Consider the following 14,773-nt stretch of genomic DNA (forward strand, 5'->3'; position numbering starts at 1 on the left):
CTAGTGATGGAAACTGTTCAGCACGATCTGCCGCGAGACGACTATCACTGCCGCAGGTCGCGACGCGCGGAGGCGGCAGTCACCACCGCAGCCACGATCGTGGAGTTTGCGCATGCCAGCAATTCATCGGGCCGAGATACATGGAGTTGGTTGCTGACGTGGACTGTGAACAAGTTATCGTCCCCCCTCTCCCCCAACTTGTGTCTTTCTGGTACTATGTACACTTGCTTGACATGGTACTTGCGACGATGAGGTCATGATTACATTATTGTGAGGTTTTGTCAGGGCAGGCCGGTTTCCATCTAATACGCTTGTTTCTCCTGTCAAATCAGCGGGTCCCAATAGCTCAGCCTGCCATCCGTCAAATGGTGGACTGTGGACATGCGCTGAGGGTAATCGAGCGGAGCCTCACCGGTACCTTGGACAACCTTTATTACACTACATTGGTCTTTTGCTTGCGCACGGCCAGAGACCACCAGCCTGTAAATGGGAGTAAACAAGGCCAGATACGAAGTATGCCCTGCAGCAGAAATGAACACTCCAAGATGCCCCTCGCATCCGGGCATGCACAGTTACCCCGACATGACTCTGTCCACGACCATGGGAGGCTATATGCCAAGCTTGATATAGGACCCCGTGGGCGGGCTTTTGGGGAGGGGTCATGATCATGCCCCCCTCCCCCCCCCTCTCCCCGGATCAACCCAGCCATGGTTCCCGGTTGCATCTTGCCAAAGTGACCCTGAATCCTGCATTTGGGTGGAACGCGCAACGCTGCCCATACGAGTCTCCTGTCAATAGTACGACCTTTAGAAAGGGGGCCCGTTGGCATGGCCAAGTAACCATTGACGGGTCCCTGGAACCAACGGCATGATGATGATGCGTTGCTCATTCAGGGCCGGGGGGGGGCGGCTGCGTCTCCTTGTTTGTATTTATTGGAGAGTGATGAAAGATTTCATGGAAAATGAACGCAAAAATGCCTGCTTGCTAATTTAATAATTGTCCTTCCTTAAGGCGGCAGAATCCACCGCTGCTTCAACCAAACCTGTTCCCGAGGGCAACGGTACCAAGGCGGATGCCGATAAACAAGATTTGAAATGATGTCCCCCGTCGAAATACCCCAGAGACTCCTACCTCACACGAACTGCACACGCACACAGCGAAGACGTCGTGTAAATACCTCCTGGCCCCCTTTCAAGGAATACGGGCCTTTGCCTTTGGAAAGAGGAAAAAAAACAGGGCAGGAATGAAGACTTAGTGCTCATCCCCACCGGCAACGGCCACCTGCGTCCCCTGGTCCTTCTGGGCGCCAAAAGGCAGCTTGGCGCGGTTGACCCTCAGGACGACGACGACGAGCAGCGCGGCCTCGACAACGACGAGCAGCCAGGCGGGGATGCGCGCGAGGTTCCTGTTGTAGTCGGTCCACACGGCCGTCAGGACGGTGGCGAGCAGGGCGACGTAGAGGCCGTAGCCCGAGGCGCGGTGGTACTTCCACACGGCCTTGGCGCGGTCGTCGCCGCCGTAGAGCGAGGGCGCGGCCCACATGGTGAAGCCGACGAGGTACTGCAGGACGATGAGGGCGGCGACGAGGACGCCGAGGTAGCCGTGGAGGGAGTGGAAGTGGGGCCCGTGGGAGCGGAACTTGTTGACCTCGATGATGGTGACGCCGGCGACGAGGAGGAGGAAGGCGGCGAGGTTGAGGACGGCGTGGACGCGCTGGCCCTGGCGCTTCTGGGCCGCGTCGTGCGTCGGCTGGAGGACGAGGACGGACTGCGTCAGGATGAGGATGGCCAGTGACTGGGCGAGGGGGTGGCCGGTGAAGAGGATGACGGGGTGGGCGAGGATGTAGGACCAGACGATGGCGACGAGGGCGAGGATGAGGATTTGGGCGGTGATTCCGGGCCAATCTAGGGAGGTCAGCTTGCTGGTTCTGCATGTCACAAACAGTCGAAGCGGCGGCTGAGGCAGCTTGTGACACAGCGAACATACCGATGATGGGGTTCTTCCAGATTTTGGCTGTTGTTGGCTGCGAGCGACGGAATCCGCCAAGAAGCGGCGTCGTGGCCGAGGGCTCGTGTTCAGGCATATTTCGAATGGGGTGATCGCTTTTGACAGAGGCAGACGATGGACGTGAGAGCCAGAGAAAGTGAAGACGAAAGACGGGAGGATGACAGACAGGAAGTCGGTCAGTCGTGTTCATGTCAAACTCACTTGTTCAAACATCGATGATGCTAGGTTTGTGAGAGAGCCAATCAACAGGCGGCCATTACGGCCCCCTGGACATGCTCGTGGCGGGGTAGGGGAATGAGGTGCTCTGGCTGCACCTGCCGTCATGGTTGTGCGTGCCGACTTTGCCTTGGTCTTTGGGTCGTGTGCAGCAGCAGCAGCAGAATGGCAATTCAACTTCTCCATGTCCACCGCAGACTCTGGGTGGCAGCACCGACATGATACAAAAGCACAATGCATCGACAGCTTCATCTGGGTCCGCCACGACTCGCCAACCCGTCTCAGCTACGTGTCCATGTCATTTGCATGACCCCAGCTTTCTCTCCACGATCAAGAGATAAAGAGAATCGATCGGACCCTGCCGACAATGGAGCCGATGCGTCGAGTAGGTGCATCAGCCTTGGATCCCCGTGGATATAAAGACCCCAGAACGCCCCCCCCCCGGGTCTGTTCCTCAGTTATGACACCTGATGAGATGGCGTAACTATCAGCAAATCCACTCCCTTCGCGGCCTTTGGGCGCCAAAAAAAAAAGCCGCTGAGCCGTGCTGCGGGGCAGCCCAAGGCTACCATGCAAACACCTCCAATCCTCCCAGTACTCGCGTCAAGCACGCGCCATCCACCCGATAGCACCGGACCGCCAGACCCCCTCAGAGAGGCCCTCGAGTCACCTATCGTCCTCGGCACCAACATTTGCTCCCCACGCCGCCTCCGGCAACCTGCCCCTACGCCGACGGCGCACCCTCCGGCCTCAGATGAAGCCATCTGCGGCCGCACCCATTGGCTCGAGGCCTCTATCCCCATGCGCAAGTCACCCCGCGTTGCGCCGCGCCCGCGGGCAAGCGGGCATGCGCAGCATGGGAAAACCTCCCAACAACCCGTAGCCCCATCGGCGTCGATGTGGAGCGGCGGGGTTGGAGGGGTCGAGTCGAGGGGTCGAGAGTGCTGGAGGTGACCCGGGACTGACCGGTGTCGGAAGTGGCCGACAAGGCCTAAAACCTCGCCGTAATCGCCATTGAACTCGTTTGTCTTGTCTCGTCCTCCTTTCTCAACTCGCTACCATTGCCATTGCTGCATTTTCTCATTCTTGTGATACCATCTTGCTGCTGTGCTGTCTATCGATCGAACCATCAGATCACCCCACACGAAACACCTCCCCCACCACATGACCACTACCACAACCACCGACGCCATGGCCTCGCAGGAGTATAAGCTCGAGTCGATCAAGGCGACGCGCATTGCGCCCGACGACATTGACACGACTTTCCGTTCCAGTTCCATTGGTATGCATGCGCCGCTGGTCTCTGACTGGCTCTCTCCCCTGGCTCGCCTCAGCTAACAAACGCGGGCAGATCTCGTCTCCGGCACGCTTGGCGGCAAGATTCTCGCCTTCTCCGACGAATGGTTCGCCGAGGCCCAGAACCTCATCACTCCGACGCCGCCCATCCGCCAGCCCGGCAAGATGGTGTACACGGGGGCCTGGTACGACGGATGGGAGACGCGCCGCCACAACACGGCCCCCTTCGACTGGGTCATCCTCCGACTCGGTGTCGCTTCCGGCACCGTCGAGGGCATCGAGGTCGACACGGCCTTTTTCAACGGCAACCACGCGCCGCACATCTCGGTCGAGGGCGTGTACAACCTCAACGACGACGAGGTCGTCTCGTGGAAGGGCGAGCGCGGCGGGTGGGAGACGATCCTCGGCATCGAGGAGTGCGGCCCCTCGCAGCGCTTCGGGTGGAAGCTCGACGTGCCGACGACGAAAAAGTACACGCACGTCCGCCTCAACATGTACCCCGACGGCGGCATTGCGCGGTTCCGCCTCTTCGGCCACGCGGTGCCCGTGTTCCCCGACGACAAGGAGGCCATCCTCGACCTGGCGTCGGCGCAGAACGGCGGCGTCGCCATCTCGTGCAGCGACCAGCACTTTGGCACCAAGGACAACCTGCTGCTCCCCGGACGCGGCAAGGACATGGGCGACGGATGGGAGACGGCGCGTTCGAGGCGCAAGGACCACGTCGACTGGGCCATCATCCGCCTGGGGGCGCCGACGCGCGTGCAGAGCCTGCTCGTCGACACGGCGTACTTCCGCGGCAACTACCCGCAGCAAGTCAAGCTCGAGGCCATTCAGTGGGAGGGCAGCGGTGAGCCGGGTGTCGACGCTGAGGGCTGGAAGGCGCTTGTCGCGCCGAGCAAGTGCAAGGCGGACTTTGAGCACGAGTTTGACAGCCTGCTGAAGGAGGCCGTGACGACGCACGTCAAGCTCGTCATCATTCCCGACGGCGGTGTCAAGCGGGTGCGTGTGTACGGCAAGCGGGCATGAGGGGGTGACTAGCTGTTAGGAGTCAGGACGTCTTGTGTTGTAGGGCGTGGAGTACTCATGAGCCTACATCCACGATCCATCCATGAAAAATAGTAGCCACGCGTGCCAGTGAAGAAAGTGAAGAAAAGCGATGCTCGTAAAAATCCAGGGCCGAAATCCAGCGGAATGGAAAGGGGTGCTTCAGATTGATGTTTCGGCCGCCTTGGCTTGGCCTCTGGATGGCCTGGCTTGTCCTCTGGATGGCCTGGCTTGGCCTTGTAGGCGTCTCACAGCACTCTCACAGCACTCTCACAGCACTCTCACAGCACTCTCACAGCACGCACGGGTGGCACCGTGCATCTGGGACCGAACGACGAGACATTGACTGTCTGTGGCACGGCATTGACCGTCTGTGGCACTGGCGGGCAGTGGCCGTAACGGGTCATCAGAAGTGGGCCTCGCCCAAGTGACATCAAGCGTCGATTCCACTAACTATGGCCCCCCCCAATGTTGGATGCCCGCTTAACATTCGACATTGGCATCCCGAGGCATCACAACACACTACATCTCCAAACTGCTTGAAGACGCCTCGTCAGCACGAAGCAGTCCCGGTCCGAACCTCTCTTCCGACGGACCTCGTCGAAGCGACTGCCCCCCCCCCCCCCCCCAAGCCTCCCTCACGACAACCACAGACCACCCACCGCCTATGCCGACCCTCGTCCGGACGCCACGCCACCCCTCCATTCTTCATGGATCTGGGGGATTCTAACGGCGCACACAAGCAGCACAAGATGCCTCGCGCGCTGCCCGCCGACCTCCCCACCTCCCTCAACGACCGGCGACAGCGGCCGACGGATCTGGTCCAGGAGACCGAGATGTATGATGGCTGGCAAGGCATGTCTCTGAACCCTCCCTCTGTCCGCTTTTGCCTCTCCTTTTCGTCCCTTGCTCTCCCGGCCCAGATATCCCAATCCCACCCATCCATTCCAACACCGGTGCCGGGCATGAGGAGACGAAAGAAGACCATACACACGCACACATTGCAAGGCTAACACGGCGTGTCCCTGTCAAACAGGCCAGTCCCAGTTCCTGACGTCCCCGATCCTCGCCAAACCGCTATCCTTCACCGACCTGACCCTCGACGACGACCGCGCCTACGACGACGACGCCGCCGCCGCCGCCAAGGGCCCCGCCAGCAGCGACACGCGCCTCATGGAGATGCTCGCCGCCCAGGCCGCCCACCAGGCGGCGCCCAACTTTGGCGACGAGGCCGCCATCCTCGCCGACGACGCCCTGTCCGACGCCGAGCGCCGCGACATGCTGCAGAAGGCCCTCAACATGGCCGCCAGCAACGGCGACGTCGAGCGCGTCGAGCGCCTCCTCGGCGGCGAGGCCAAGGCTATGCTTGACGTTAATGCGGCTGACGAGGACGGCACGACGCCGCTCATCTATGCCAGCTGTTTTGTACGTGACCCGTTCCCCTTGCCCCATCCCCCTTACCCCTTGCCCTTGCCCTTGCCCTTGCCCCTTGACCAGACGCACCAGACATCGCATCCCCACGAGCCGAACCGGAACGCAGAGGCAAGAGAGGCCGAGCCGGCTGACAGTCCACACAGGGCCACGATGGCGTCGTGCAGGCGCTCATCGACGGCGGCGCCGACGTCGACCGCCAGGACCGCAACCAGTGGAGCGCCCTCATGTGGGCCATGACGAACCGCCACAAGGGCATCGCCAAGATGCTGCTCGACAACGGCGCGTCGCCCGAGCAGAAGACGTCGTCGGGCCGCACGGCCTTTGACTTTGTGCCGCCCGACAGCGACATGTCCTTCTACCTCCACGACAGCGGCTACAACATTGGCAACGCGGGGACCGACGACTTTTACAACCCGGGCTTCGAGCAGGACCGCTTCGAGGAGGAGATGGCCGAGAACGAGATGCGCAGGCGCATGATGATGGACAGCGCGCGCGACCTCGAGGTCGACCTTGGCAATGTCGGCATCGACGACCAGCCAGAGGTACGCAAGGACTGCTCGAAAAGAAAAAGGGGGGGGGGGGAGAAAGACTGCTGACAGCGTTTGTAGGAACCCGACGAGTTCGAGGAAGAGCAGCCCGAGTTTGACTGGAGCCGCTGCCTGCACGACCAAATGTTCGTCTTCCAGGAGCACGAGCTCGACCGCATCCTCGACATTGTCATCACCAACATGCGCCCGCAACGGTCGCCGACGCAGAAGCCGGTCCCCGCCAACATGATCTTCCTCAGCGCGCGGTACGCGCACTACCACGCGAGCGCCGACCTGCTGGCCAAGTTGCTCATCTCGGCCATGGACAAGATCAACGACGTCGTCGAGGAGTACCAGTGGGACATGACGATCCTCGCCTTTTGGATCTCCAACGCGACGCTGCTGCTGCACTACCTCAAAAAGGACGCCGGCCTGATGGAGGCGACGGGCGAGTTCCAGGCGCAGCTCGCCGAGCTCATCAACGAGATTTTTATCCTCATCGTGCGCGACGCCGAGCGCCGCCTCGACAAGGTGCTCGACGCCGCCATGCTCGACCACGAGACGATTCCCGGGTTCGAGAACATTACGTTTCAGAACGAGTGGAGGATATTCAAGCGCAAGACCCAGGTCAAGGAGGAGCCGATCGAGAAGCGCTTCCGGCCGCCGTCGCCCAAGCAAAAGGCCAAGCCGGCGCCGCGCAACGTCACGTCGCTGCTTTCGTCGACGCTCTTCGTTCTCGACCTCTACGACATACACTCGGTCATCACATCACAGATTACGTCGCAGCTGCTGTACTGGATCGGCGCCGAGCTGTTCAACCGCATCATGTCGAACCGCAAATACCTCGCGCGCACAAAAGCCATGCAGATCCGCATGAACGTCTCCCTGCTCGAGGACTGGGCGCGCACGAACAACAGGCAGCCCGAACACTACGAGGGCGGCGAGACGCGGTCCACGGGCGAGACGACCATTGACGCCGCACGGCGGCACCTCGCGCCCGTCATTCAGCTGCTGCAGTGGCTGCAGGTCTTCTCGTCCCTCGACGCCGACGATCTCGAGGCGCTCGTCGGCACGCTGCAGCAGCTCAAGCGCATGAGCCCGCAGCAGCTCATCCACGCGGCGCAACACTACAGACCCGAGGTCGGCGAAAAGGGCCTGCCCAAGAGCGCGCTCAAGTACCTCAACGCCATACAGCAGGAGCACGACCGGCGCAAGGAGGAGAACCGCCACAGCCGTGGGGCGTCACCGGCGCCTCCCAAGACGACGCCGAGCGCGCCAGCGACGCCGGTCAAGGGGCAGGCGGCGGCGGCGGCGGCGGCAGAAGCTGACACGCCGCAGCAACAACAAAAGTCCCCCCCACACGGACGACGGACCACAGGAAGAGGAGGAGGATGTGCCGGAGAATCTGCTGCTCGACCCGGCGCTGATGCTGCCATTTTCGTTGCCGAGCGTCACAGACATGCTCGTTTCGTTTGGGGCCGGGTTTGGCGGGCTCAACCGGGAGAGGGAGAGGAAGTACATCCCGACGGTGCCACCGGAGTTTCTGGCCAAGCTCGAAGCGAGCGGGGCACGAAAGGGTCCCATGTTCAGTGAGAAGGACTGGGAGAACGAGGAGGTGTAGTAAGATACCGAAAGGCCTAAAGGCTCATTAGGCTCGGCTCGTTCCCGCGGGGTGAAGCTCGCTACCTGCTGCCTCTAGGCGTGGTGGTGGATAGGCATGAATAGAAGAGCCGGGGGCGGCGCGACAGGCGTTTGTCAGTACAATTGCAAAGCGACGACGACATGAATCTTGGCGACGGCGAGGAAGAACATGTGGGCAACAGCCAGTGGTGAAGATCCCCCAATAGTGAAAACTTTTTTTCCGGTCCTCAGTGGCCTCCCCCTTTTCAGATGAGCTTCCCGTATCTACGAGAACAGTTCAGCTTGTGACACGTTCCTACGCGCGTGTGTGTGACGAGGAGAAAGAAAATCCACGTTGCAGGGCTCTCTCTGTAAGTATGATATGCAGACAGGGTCAGAGATCAAGAGGAACGGGCCGGCAGGTGAAGAAGCACGGTTCGGAAGGGGGGACAGAGGAGATGACGAGCCAAGCCGTGGGCGTTCGAGTCGTGCGTGCCTGACTGGTTCTCACGTCGCTTGTCATCCGAGGCCAACGACACACGGCCTGCCACGTCAATCATGCACCAATTCGACAACGTCTTTTTTTCTTCCTCGAGCTGACTGGACGGAGCGTTGTGATATCTGATTGATAAAAAAATTGTCGATAAAGAAAAAAAAGATCGCTTGCTGAAGAGAGGTTCGGCAAAGATTGGCTCGGGCGGGATTGGCCGACTTGTAGATTGCCGACTTACTTTGTCCTGCGAGGCGTGTTTCTTTTTCTCCCCGGGGAGGCCTAGGAGCCTAGGGGGCCCTGGAGAGGATTATTGATTACCTGATGCTCTTTTTCTCTCTCTCTCTCTCTCTCTCTCTCTTCAGGAGTGGAGACGAGGTCAATGGAAGCTGATGCGCAAGTGGTCCTGTGGGTGCCCTCGGGAGGCAGATCGCTGGCCAGCTGGGGGCGGGCTGTGGTTTTTCTTTTGGCGGGCGAACCGAGACAGTGGGTTCGGAAATGGTGTCAGCCGGTCATAGTACCTGCATTGACGGCTGTGTGCCTGCGCCTGTTTTTTTTTTTTTTTTTTTTTTTTTTTGCCTGGATCTGGGGATGATTTAGATTTTGATCGGAGAAGGCCTGATGGAGGAGAGCGGATGATGGAGGGGGAGGTTTGAGGGGAGACTGGAGGTGAGGTTCTGGGAGAGGGATGGCCAAGGCCTGCAAACGGCAGTTGGGCTTGAGCTTGGATGGCGTGGGGCGCGTGTGACCTGTGCTTGGTGTAAGAAAGAGAAGTGAATTGCTTGGCAGGCCAAGGTTGAGGGCCATGAGCCATGAAGCATGAGCCATGAAGCAGCATTGGGTAGAGCGGGTATGGAAAAGGTTCCGTTCGTGATGACCCAAGGTGAGGAGGCAATGTGAGGTGAGGTGGCATGTCACGTTCTCTGCGTTGGCGACGGCAAGCGCCATGGACAATAGAGCACAATAGGCGCATGTGGTTTGGCGGCAGTTGCACAATGCCCCGAGCGGTGACACCCAAGATACCGCTTCAAACGCCCATTGGCAGCGCAGCCCCGCAAGTCGTCTTCAAGTCGTCTTCAAGTCGTCTTCAAGTCGTCTTCAAGTCCATGGCATCATGGGGGGGACGCCCTAAGACGCCCCTCTCCTTCTCCATCCATCGTTTGCAGCGAGTTGCCAGCAGCAGGAAGCAGCAGCAGCCGCAGCAGGAAACAGCGGCAGCACCAGAATCGCCTCAACGATCTCTGACAGAGCAAGACACATACAAAGAAAAAAAAAAGCACGAGCTGCTCGCGCAAGAGAAAACAAAACGTCCATCAGCTGGACCCCATGCATCCATGGCCTTTTGTTTCTGTTTTGCTTCTCCGGCTCCCAAAGCATCTGTTCCCTGTAGCTCTCGACACAAGGCACACACACCCACACACACCAATCCGGGGATCACAGAGGCTTCTCAGCCGAGCAGAAGCAAGGGGCACTTGACCCTATTCCTGTCAAAGGGATCTATTGACTCGGAACCTCGATCAACAACAAGACACCACGACGATCTGGGTCTGCCTGGGTCTGTCTGGATCCTGGGTTACTGCTTTGGGTCTTTGGTTCGACTAGTTTGTCTATAATATCGAGCCTTTTTCCCCCTTGGCTTCTCCCTCGTCGCTTCCCTCGATCGGTCCCTCGTCTCATCGTCTCATCATCTCATCCCACCATTAACCGCAAACAAACAACAAGCATCATCATCAGCATCAGCATCATCAACAACAACAACAATAACAAATCAACGACGCTCACGCCCTCGACGCCATCTCCTTTCGCCCACTTAAACGACCTCACGATCCCTCTGATTCACCACGAAACCGCACCGTCCCGACGCTCGTTCCTTGCTTCGTCCTCACCCCTCCCAACTAGCGACAGGACCACCTCCAACTTCCACGCACCACCATACACACCTGAGCTACCTATAGGCCGTTGAGCTATACCGAGCCAAGAGACGAAGCTCAGCTCCCTGCTACCTCCAGGGCCCTTAGCACAGACCCTCCCAGCTACAGGTCGACTAGCTTTCCCCGCGCACCGTCCCATCTTACACGCCTACTACTGCAAGGCACGCACGAGGCTAATCTGCCCTCTTGCCGGCGATCGTCCTCTGTGCACCCCCCCTAGCACGGCATCAATCAAGATCCCCACCCATACCGCCGTACGCCACAGTGCAGTACCAGTACCACCCTCCTAGATGCCCACCGCGACCAACTCCAACAGCCCGAGGGCAACGAGGCACAAGCCGTCGGCCCTGATGCCGCTTCCCCTCAGCGTCACCTCCATCTTCAGCGACGTCGTGGCCTTTCGCTACGAGAACACAGTGCAGGCCGCACCACCTATTCTGATGCCACCTCGCTCCCTTACCGGAACTGGAACTGGAACTGGAACTGCACCTACTTCCCCCAACACCTCAACAACCAACTTGACCTCGAGCAGAAGAACATCCGTCACTACAACGAGGTCTGCGCCGCGCCCGCCCACATCTCCCTCCGCCGCCCGTACCCCCCCTTCTCGTGTCGTCGTCGTCGCGCCACCGAACGAGCAGCACCCCGCCCTCCGTAGTCTGTTTGCCAGCCGCGACACATCTATCCCCCCCGAAGAGGCGTGGAAGCGCGACTCGGGCCTCGCACGCACCACCTCCTCAACCACCCTCTTTGACGACGAGGCCGAGGACGACGACGACGAGGACAGGGACAAGCTCCACGACATTGCCTTGTACGACAAGCATTTTGAAGCCGGCGTCACCGTGACCACAGCACCGACACCCTCCCCACCCTCCCTTCACGACACGGAATCAGTCTACTCCACCGACGATCAGCCCGAGCATCCATCCCTGCCCTCACCACTCCCTATCGCCAGCGTCACCTCGTCAACCGTGTCATCCATCATCGTAGGAGAGTCAGCGCCGCCTCCGCCGCCGCCGCCGCCGCCGCCACCGTTCGCACCTACATCGACCCGCCGACTCATCAAGAGCCTCAGCTTGCGAACCCTGAACACGACCAAACGTTTCCAACGAAATAAACAGCACTCGCTAAGCGAAGAAACAAGCCCCATCTCAGCCACATCAAGTGCCGCCCCCATGCCCTTGCTCTCGCGGGGGCCCGCAGCGTGCCAGGGCCAGCAGCATGCCAGCCCCGTCCCGCATCACAATCTCCATGACCATCCCAGTTCCCCAGCCAGCACCAGCGAGAAATCGCCTAATCTGTCCCCTGTCGCCGTCGCCTCGTCGCCGTCGCCGCACCTGCCCGCTGACGCCCCCGCCGACCCTGACTTTTCGCCCCTTTCCATCGCCATCCCGGACGACGCCTTTCTCGACGATGATTTCCTCTCCAACCTGAGCTTCTCCCAACGCGGCAGTGTCATGTTCAGCGGTCGACGCGCAGTCTCCCAGCCCACCGACAGCACCATGGAGGCCGAGGGCGACGTGCCCCCACCGCCGACCGCCGTGTCGCAGAAGGCGCACTCCGAGGACATTGCCAGTCCCAGCATCGCCATGACGACCACCACCGCCACCAGCGACACTGCCCTCGAGACGGCCTCCCAGACCACCACCACCCCCAGCGTTCGCCTCTTGTCCCCCGAGGCTGAGAAGGACTCGCAAAAGGTGAGATCGCTCTATGAATCTGGCGATGTCACCAATTGGGAAGACGGAGGACGCCTCTCCCCGCTCGGCGAGCAGAATGAACCCGTCCCGAGCGAGGAGCTGGAGAATGACCCGTATGGTTTCCTTGTCGCCTGCTTCTGCTTCGCCTCGAACACCCACTGACCTTGATCCTCTTCCTCAGGGTCTCCGAACTGCAACTTCCTCCCGCGTGGCCTACACCGCGCTCCGCAACCTCTTCGTCCTCCCGACCCGAGCAGCAGGCCGCGCGCCGCGAACATGAACGCGCCGGCGGCATTGAAGACTGGGAGGACATTGAGAATGCCGATGTCGACCGCTACGGCTTCATCGCCCCGCCCCGCGACCCAGACTCGCGCGTCGACACGCCCACCGAGCTCAAGTCTGCGCAGTATGCTCCTAGGAGGAGAAACCTGCTGATCAAGCGCGATCCGTCCGGCGGACTCTCCAACCATCTCGGCGCCGGCGGCCGCTCGCCCAGTAGGAAGGTGTCAGCCCGATCGCTGAACACACAGAACTCGGGCTTGTCGGTGCGCTCGCGCCGCTCCACGCGGTCTGCCATTCGCCAGGCCAGCAACTATCTGCCACACAACCGCAACCGCCGGTGGATGGACGAGGCCGGCGACATGCTGACACTTGCCCCGGGCATGGAAGACGAGGAGAAGGTCGAAAAGATCTCCGAAGCCATCAAGAAGAAGGAGTGGGAGCGCTCCGAGAAGTGGCGCAAAATGGCCAAGGTTGTCAAACAGGGCAAGGACGGTGAGGGCATGTACTTTGAGTTTGATGTCAAGAACCCCAAACTCATTGAACGCACGTGGAAGGGCATTCCTGATCGCTGGCGCGCCTCGGCCTGGTACTCATTCCTCGCGACGAGTGCGCGCGGCCGGAAGGACTCAGCGCCCGAGGAGGACATAATCGCCGCCTTCCGCCGCTACCAGGATCTTGGCTCCCCGGACGACGTGCAGATTGATCTTGATGTACCGCGCACCATCAACCGCCACATCATGTTTCGTCGACGCTACCGCGGCGGTCAGCGCTTGCTCTTTCGCGTGCTGCACGCGCTGTCGCTGTACTTTCCCGACGTCGGCTACGTCCAGGGTATGGCCTCGCTGGCCGCCACCCTCCTGTGCTACTTTGACGAGGAGAAATGCTTCGTCATGCTCGTGCGCATGTGGCAGCTGCGCGGGCTGGAGGCGCTGTACCAGCCCGGCTTTGAGGGCCTCATGGGCGCGCTCCGGGAGTTTGAGACGCAATGGTTGGGTGGAAAAGACGTCGCACGCAAACTGGTACGTTCCCTTGCGCCCCTCATGAATGTAACAGTTACTAACTATCGCAGACCGACCTCTGTATCGACCCGACTGCGTATGGTACTCGCTGGTACCTCACCCTCTTTAACCTCTCGATCCCTTTCCAGGCGCAACTCCGCGTGTGGGACGTGTTCCTGCTCCTCGGTGAGGCGGCTCCTGAGCAGCGACCCATGACGGCCAAGTCTGCTGGGCCGCCGTCGGCAGCACTTCCAGTGATGGGCATTGATATTGTGCACGCAACGAGCGCAGCTCTCATCAGCGCGCTGGGTGAGGTGCTGCTCGATTCCGACTTTGAAAACGCCATGAAGGCGCTGACGTCGTGGATCCCCATCAAGGATGAGGACCTGCTCATGAAGGTCACCAAGGCAGAGTGGCGGGCGCAGCAGGGGAAGAAGCGGGCCTAGAAGGCTCTGCTAGGCGGATAATGCCGTCTGCTCTCCGGTCGGCTCGACTGGGGAGCACGCGGGTGTACGAACCATGATGTCGGTTCACCAAAATGGTAGTCTCGGTGGGAAGGCGGGCGGACTGGGGAGCTTCCATGTCGAAGTGTGCAAGGCGTTGGCGGTGACAGCATCTCCCTCTCTCCCTTTTTCTTATTCCTCTTCTCTCGTTCTTTCTCTGGGTCTGTTGTTGTTTTTTTGCTCTGCGTTTGGCACGCGATACCCCATGTGCGCATGACTTTGCCTAGACGGCTGGACACGTTTTCTTTTGTCGCTTCTTTTGAAGCTTCGGCACGTTGGCTTGAGGCTGTGTTGATACAAGACGGCTAGTCGGGGGGTTGAATGCATAATGTCTAAGTTGAATTGACTATTGAATTCAAGCGATTGGAATTCTGAGCTTTATATATGTGACCTGACCGACGGACGCCCTGAGTAGCTGACCCGGGTGGTACATCTGTCAGCTACAGATCTGATGCTATTCGTATGCCATGTGCTCCGTCTAAAGACTTTCACTGAGCGCCTTCGCCTATACCGTCGCTTATTTTTGCAAACGAACATAGCCCCACTGGTGATGGTACGTCGCGGGTGGAATCATGTTCCATTGGACATGTCCGTTCACTGCATCTCCCACGCTGGACACATCGATCCAGAGGACGTGATTAAGGCTGGTCACCCGGTCATACGGATCAGGCGTTCCTCTAGGCTGCTTAGGATCATCCATGGCTGTTGTTTCTAGTTGGGGCCGT

The 14,773-nt window shown here is 59.9% G+C and overlaps 4 protein-coding genes across 4 annotated transcripts; 3 read left to right on the forward strand and 1 right to left on the reverse strand.

Annotated features, from left to right (window-relative positions):
• Nucleotides 1–1,251: 1,251 nt before the first annotated feature.
• VDAG_03909 (uncharacterized protein) lies at nucleotides 1,252–2,083 on the reverse strand (the record flags this gene model as incomplete). Its single annotated transcript, XM_009653993.1, has 2 exons — nucleotides 1,252–1,904; nucleotides 1,987–2,083. The coding sequence occupies 2 exons, from the start codon at nucleotides 2,081–2,083 to the stop codon at nucleotides 1,252–1,254; spliced, it is 750 nt and encodes a 249-aa protein (XP_009652288.1).
• A 1,220-nt stretch (nucleotides 2,084–3,303) lies between these two features.
• VDAG_03910 (allantoicase) lies at nucleotides 3,304–4,545 on the forward strand (the record flags this gene model as incomplete). Its single annotated transcript, XM_009653994.1, has 2 exons — nucleotides 3,304–3,505; nucleotides 3,575–4,545. Exons 1-2 carry the CDS (start codon nucleotides 3,415–3,417, stop codon nucleotides 4,543–4,545), a joined length of 1,062 nt encoding a protein of 353 aa, XP_009652289.1. The 5' UTR covers nucleotides 3,304–3,414.
• A 770-nt stretch (nucleotides 4,546–5,315) lies between these two features.
• VDAG_03911 (DIL and Ankyrin domain-containing protein) lies at nucleotides 5,316–8,117 on the forward strand (the record flags this gene model as incomplete). Its single annotated transcript, XM_009653995.1, has 4 exons — nucleotides 5,316–5,441; nucleotides 5,605–5,988; nucleotides 6,141–6,539; nucleotides 6,606–8,117. The coding sequence occupies 4 exons, from the start codon at nucleotides 5,316–5,318 to the stop codon at nucleotides 8,115–8,117; spliced, it is 2,421 nt and encodes an 806-aa protein (XP_009652290.1).
• Nucleotides 8,118–10,855: 2,738 nt separating this feature from the next.
• VDAG_03912 (GTPase activating protein) lies at nucleotides 10,856–13,991 on the forward strand (the record flags this gene model as incomplete). The annotated part of the gene is made up of 3 exons (XM_009653996.1): nucleotides 10,856–12,378; nucleotides 12,447–13,566; nucleotides 13,617–13,991. 3 exons carry the CDS (start codon nucleotides 10,856–10,858, stop codon nucleotides 13,989–13,991), a joined length of 3,018 nt encoding a protein of 1,005 aa, XP_009652291.1.
• Nucleotides 13,992–14,773: the final 782 nt, after the last annotated feature.

This window comes from Verticillium dahliae, genomic scaffold (genome assembly GCF_000150675.1).
Source record: "Verticillium dahliae VdLs.17 supercont1.6 genomic scaffold, whole genome shotgun sequence".
Lineage (NCBI taxonomy): Eukaryota > Fungi > Ascomycota > Sordariomycetes > Glomerellales > Plectosphaerellaceae > Verticillium > Verticillium dahliae.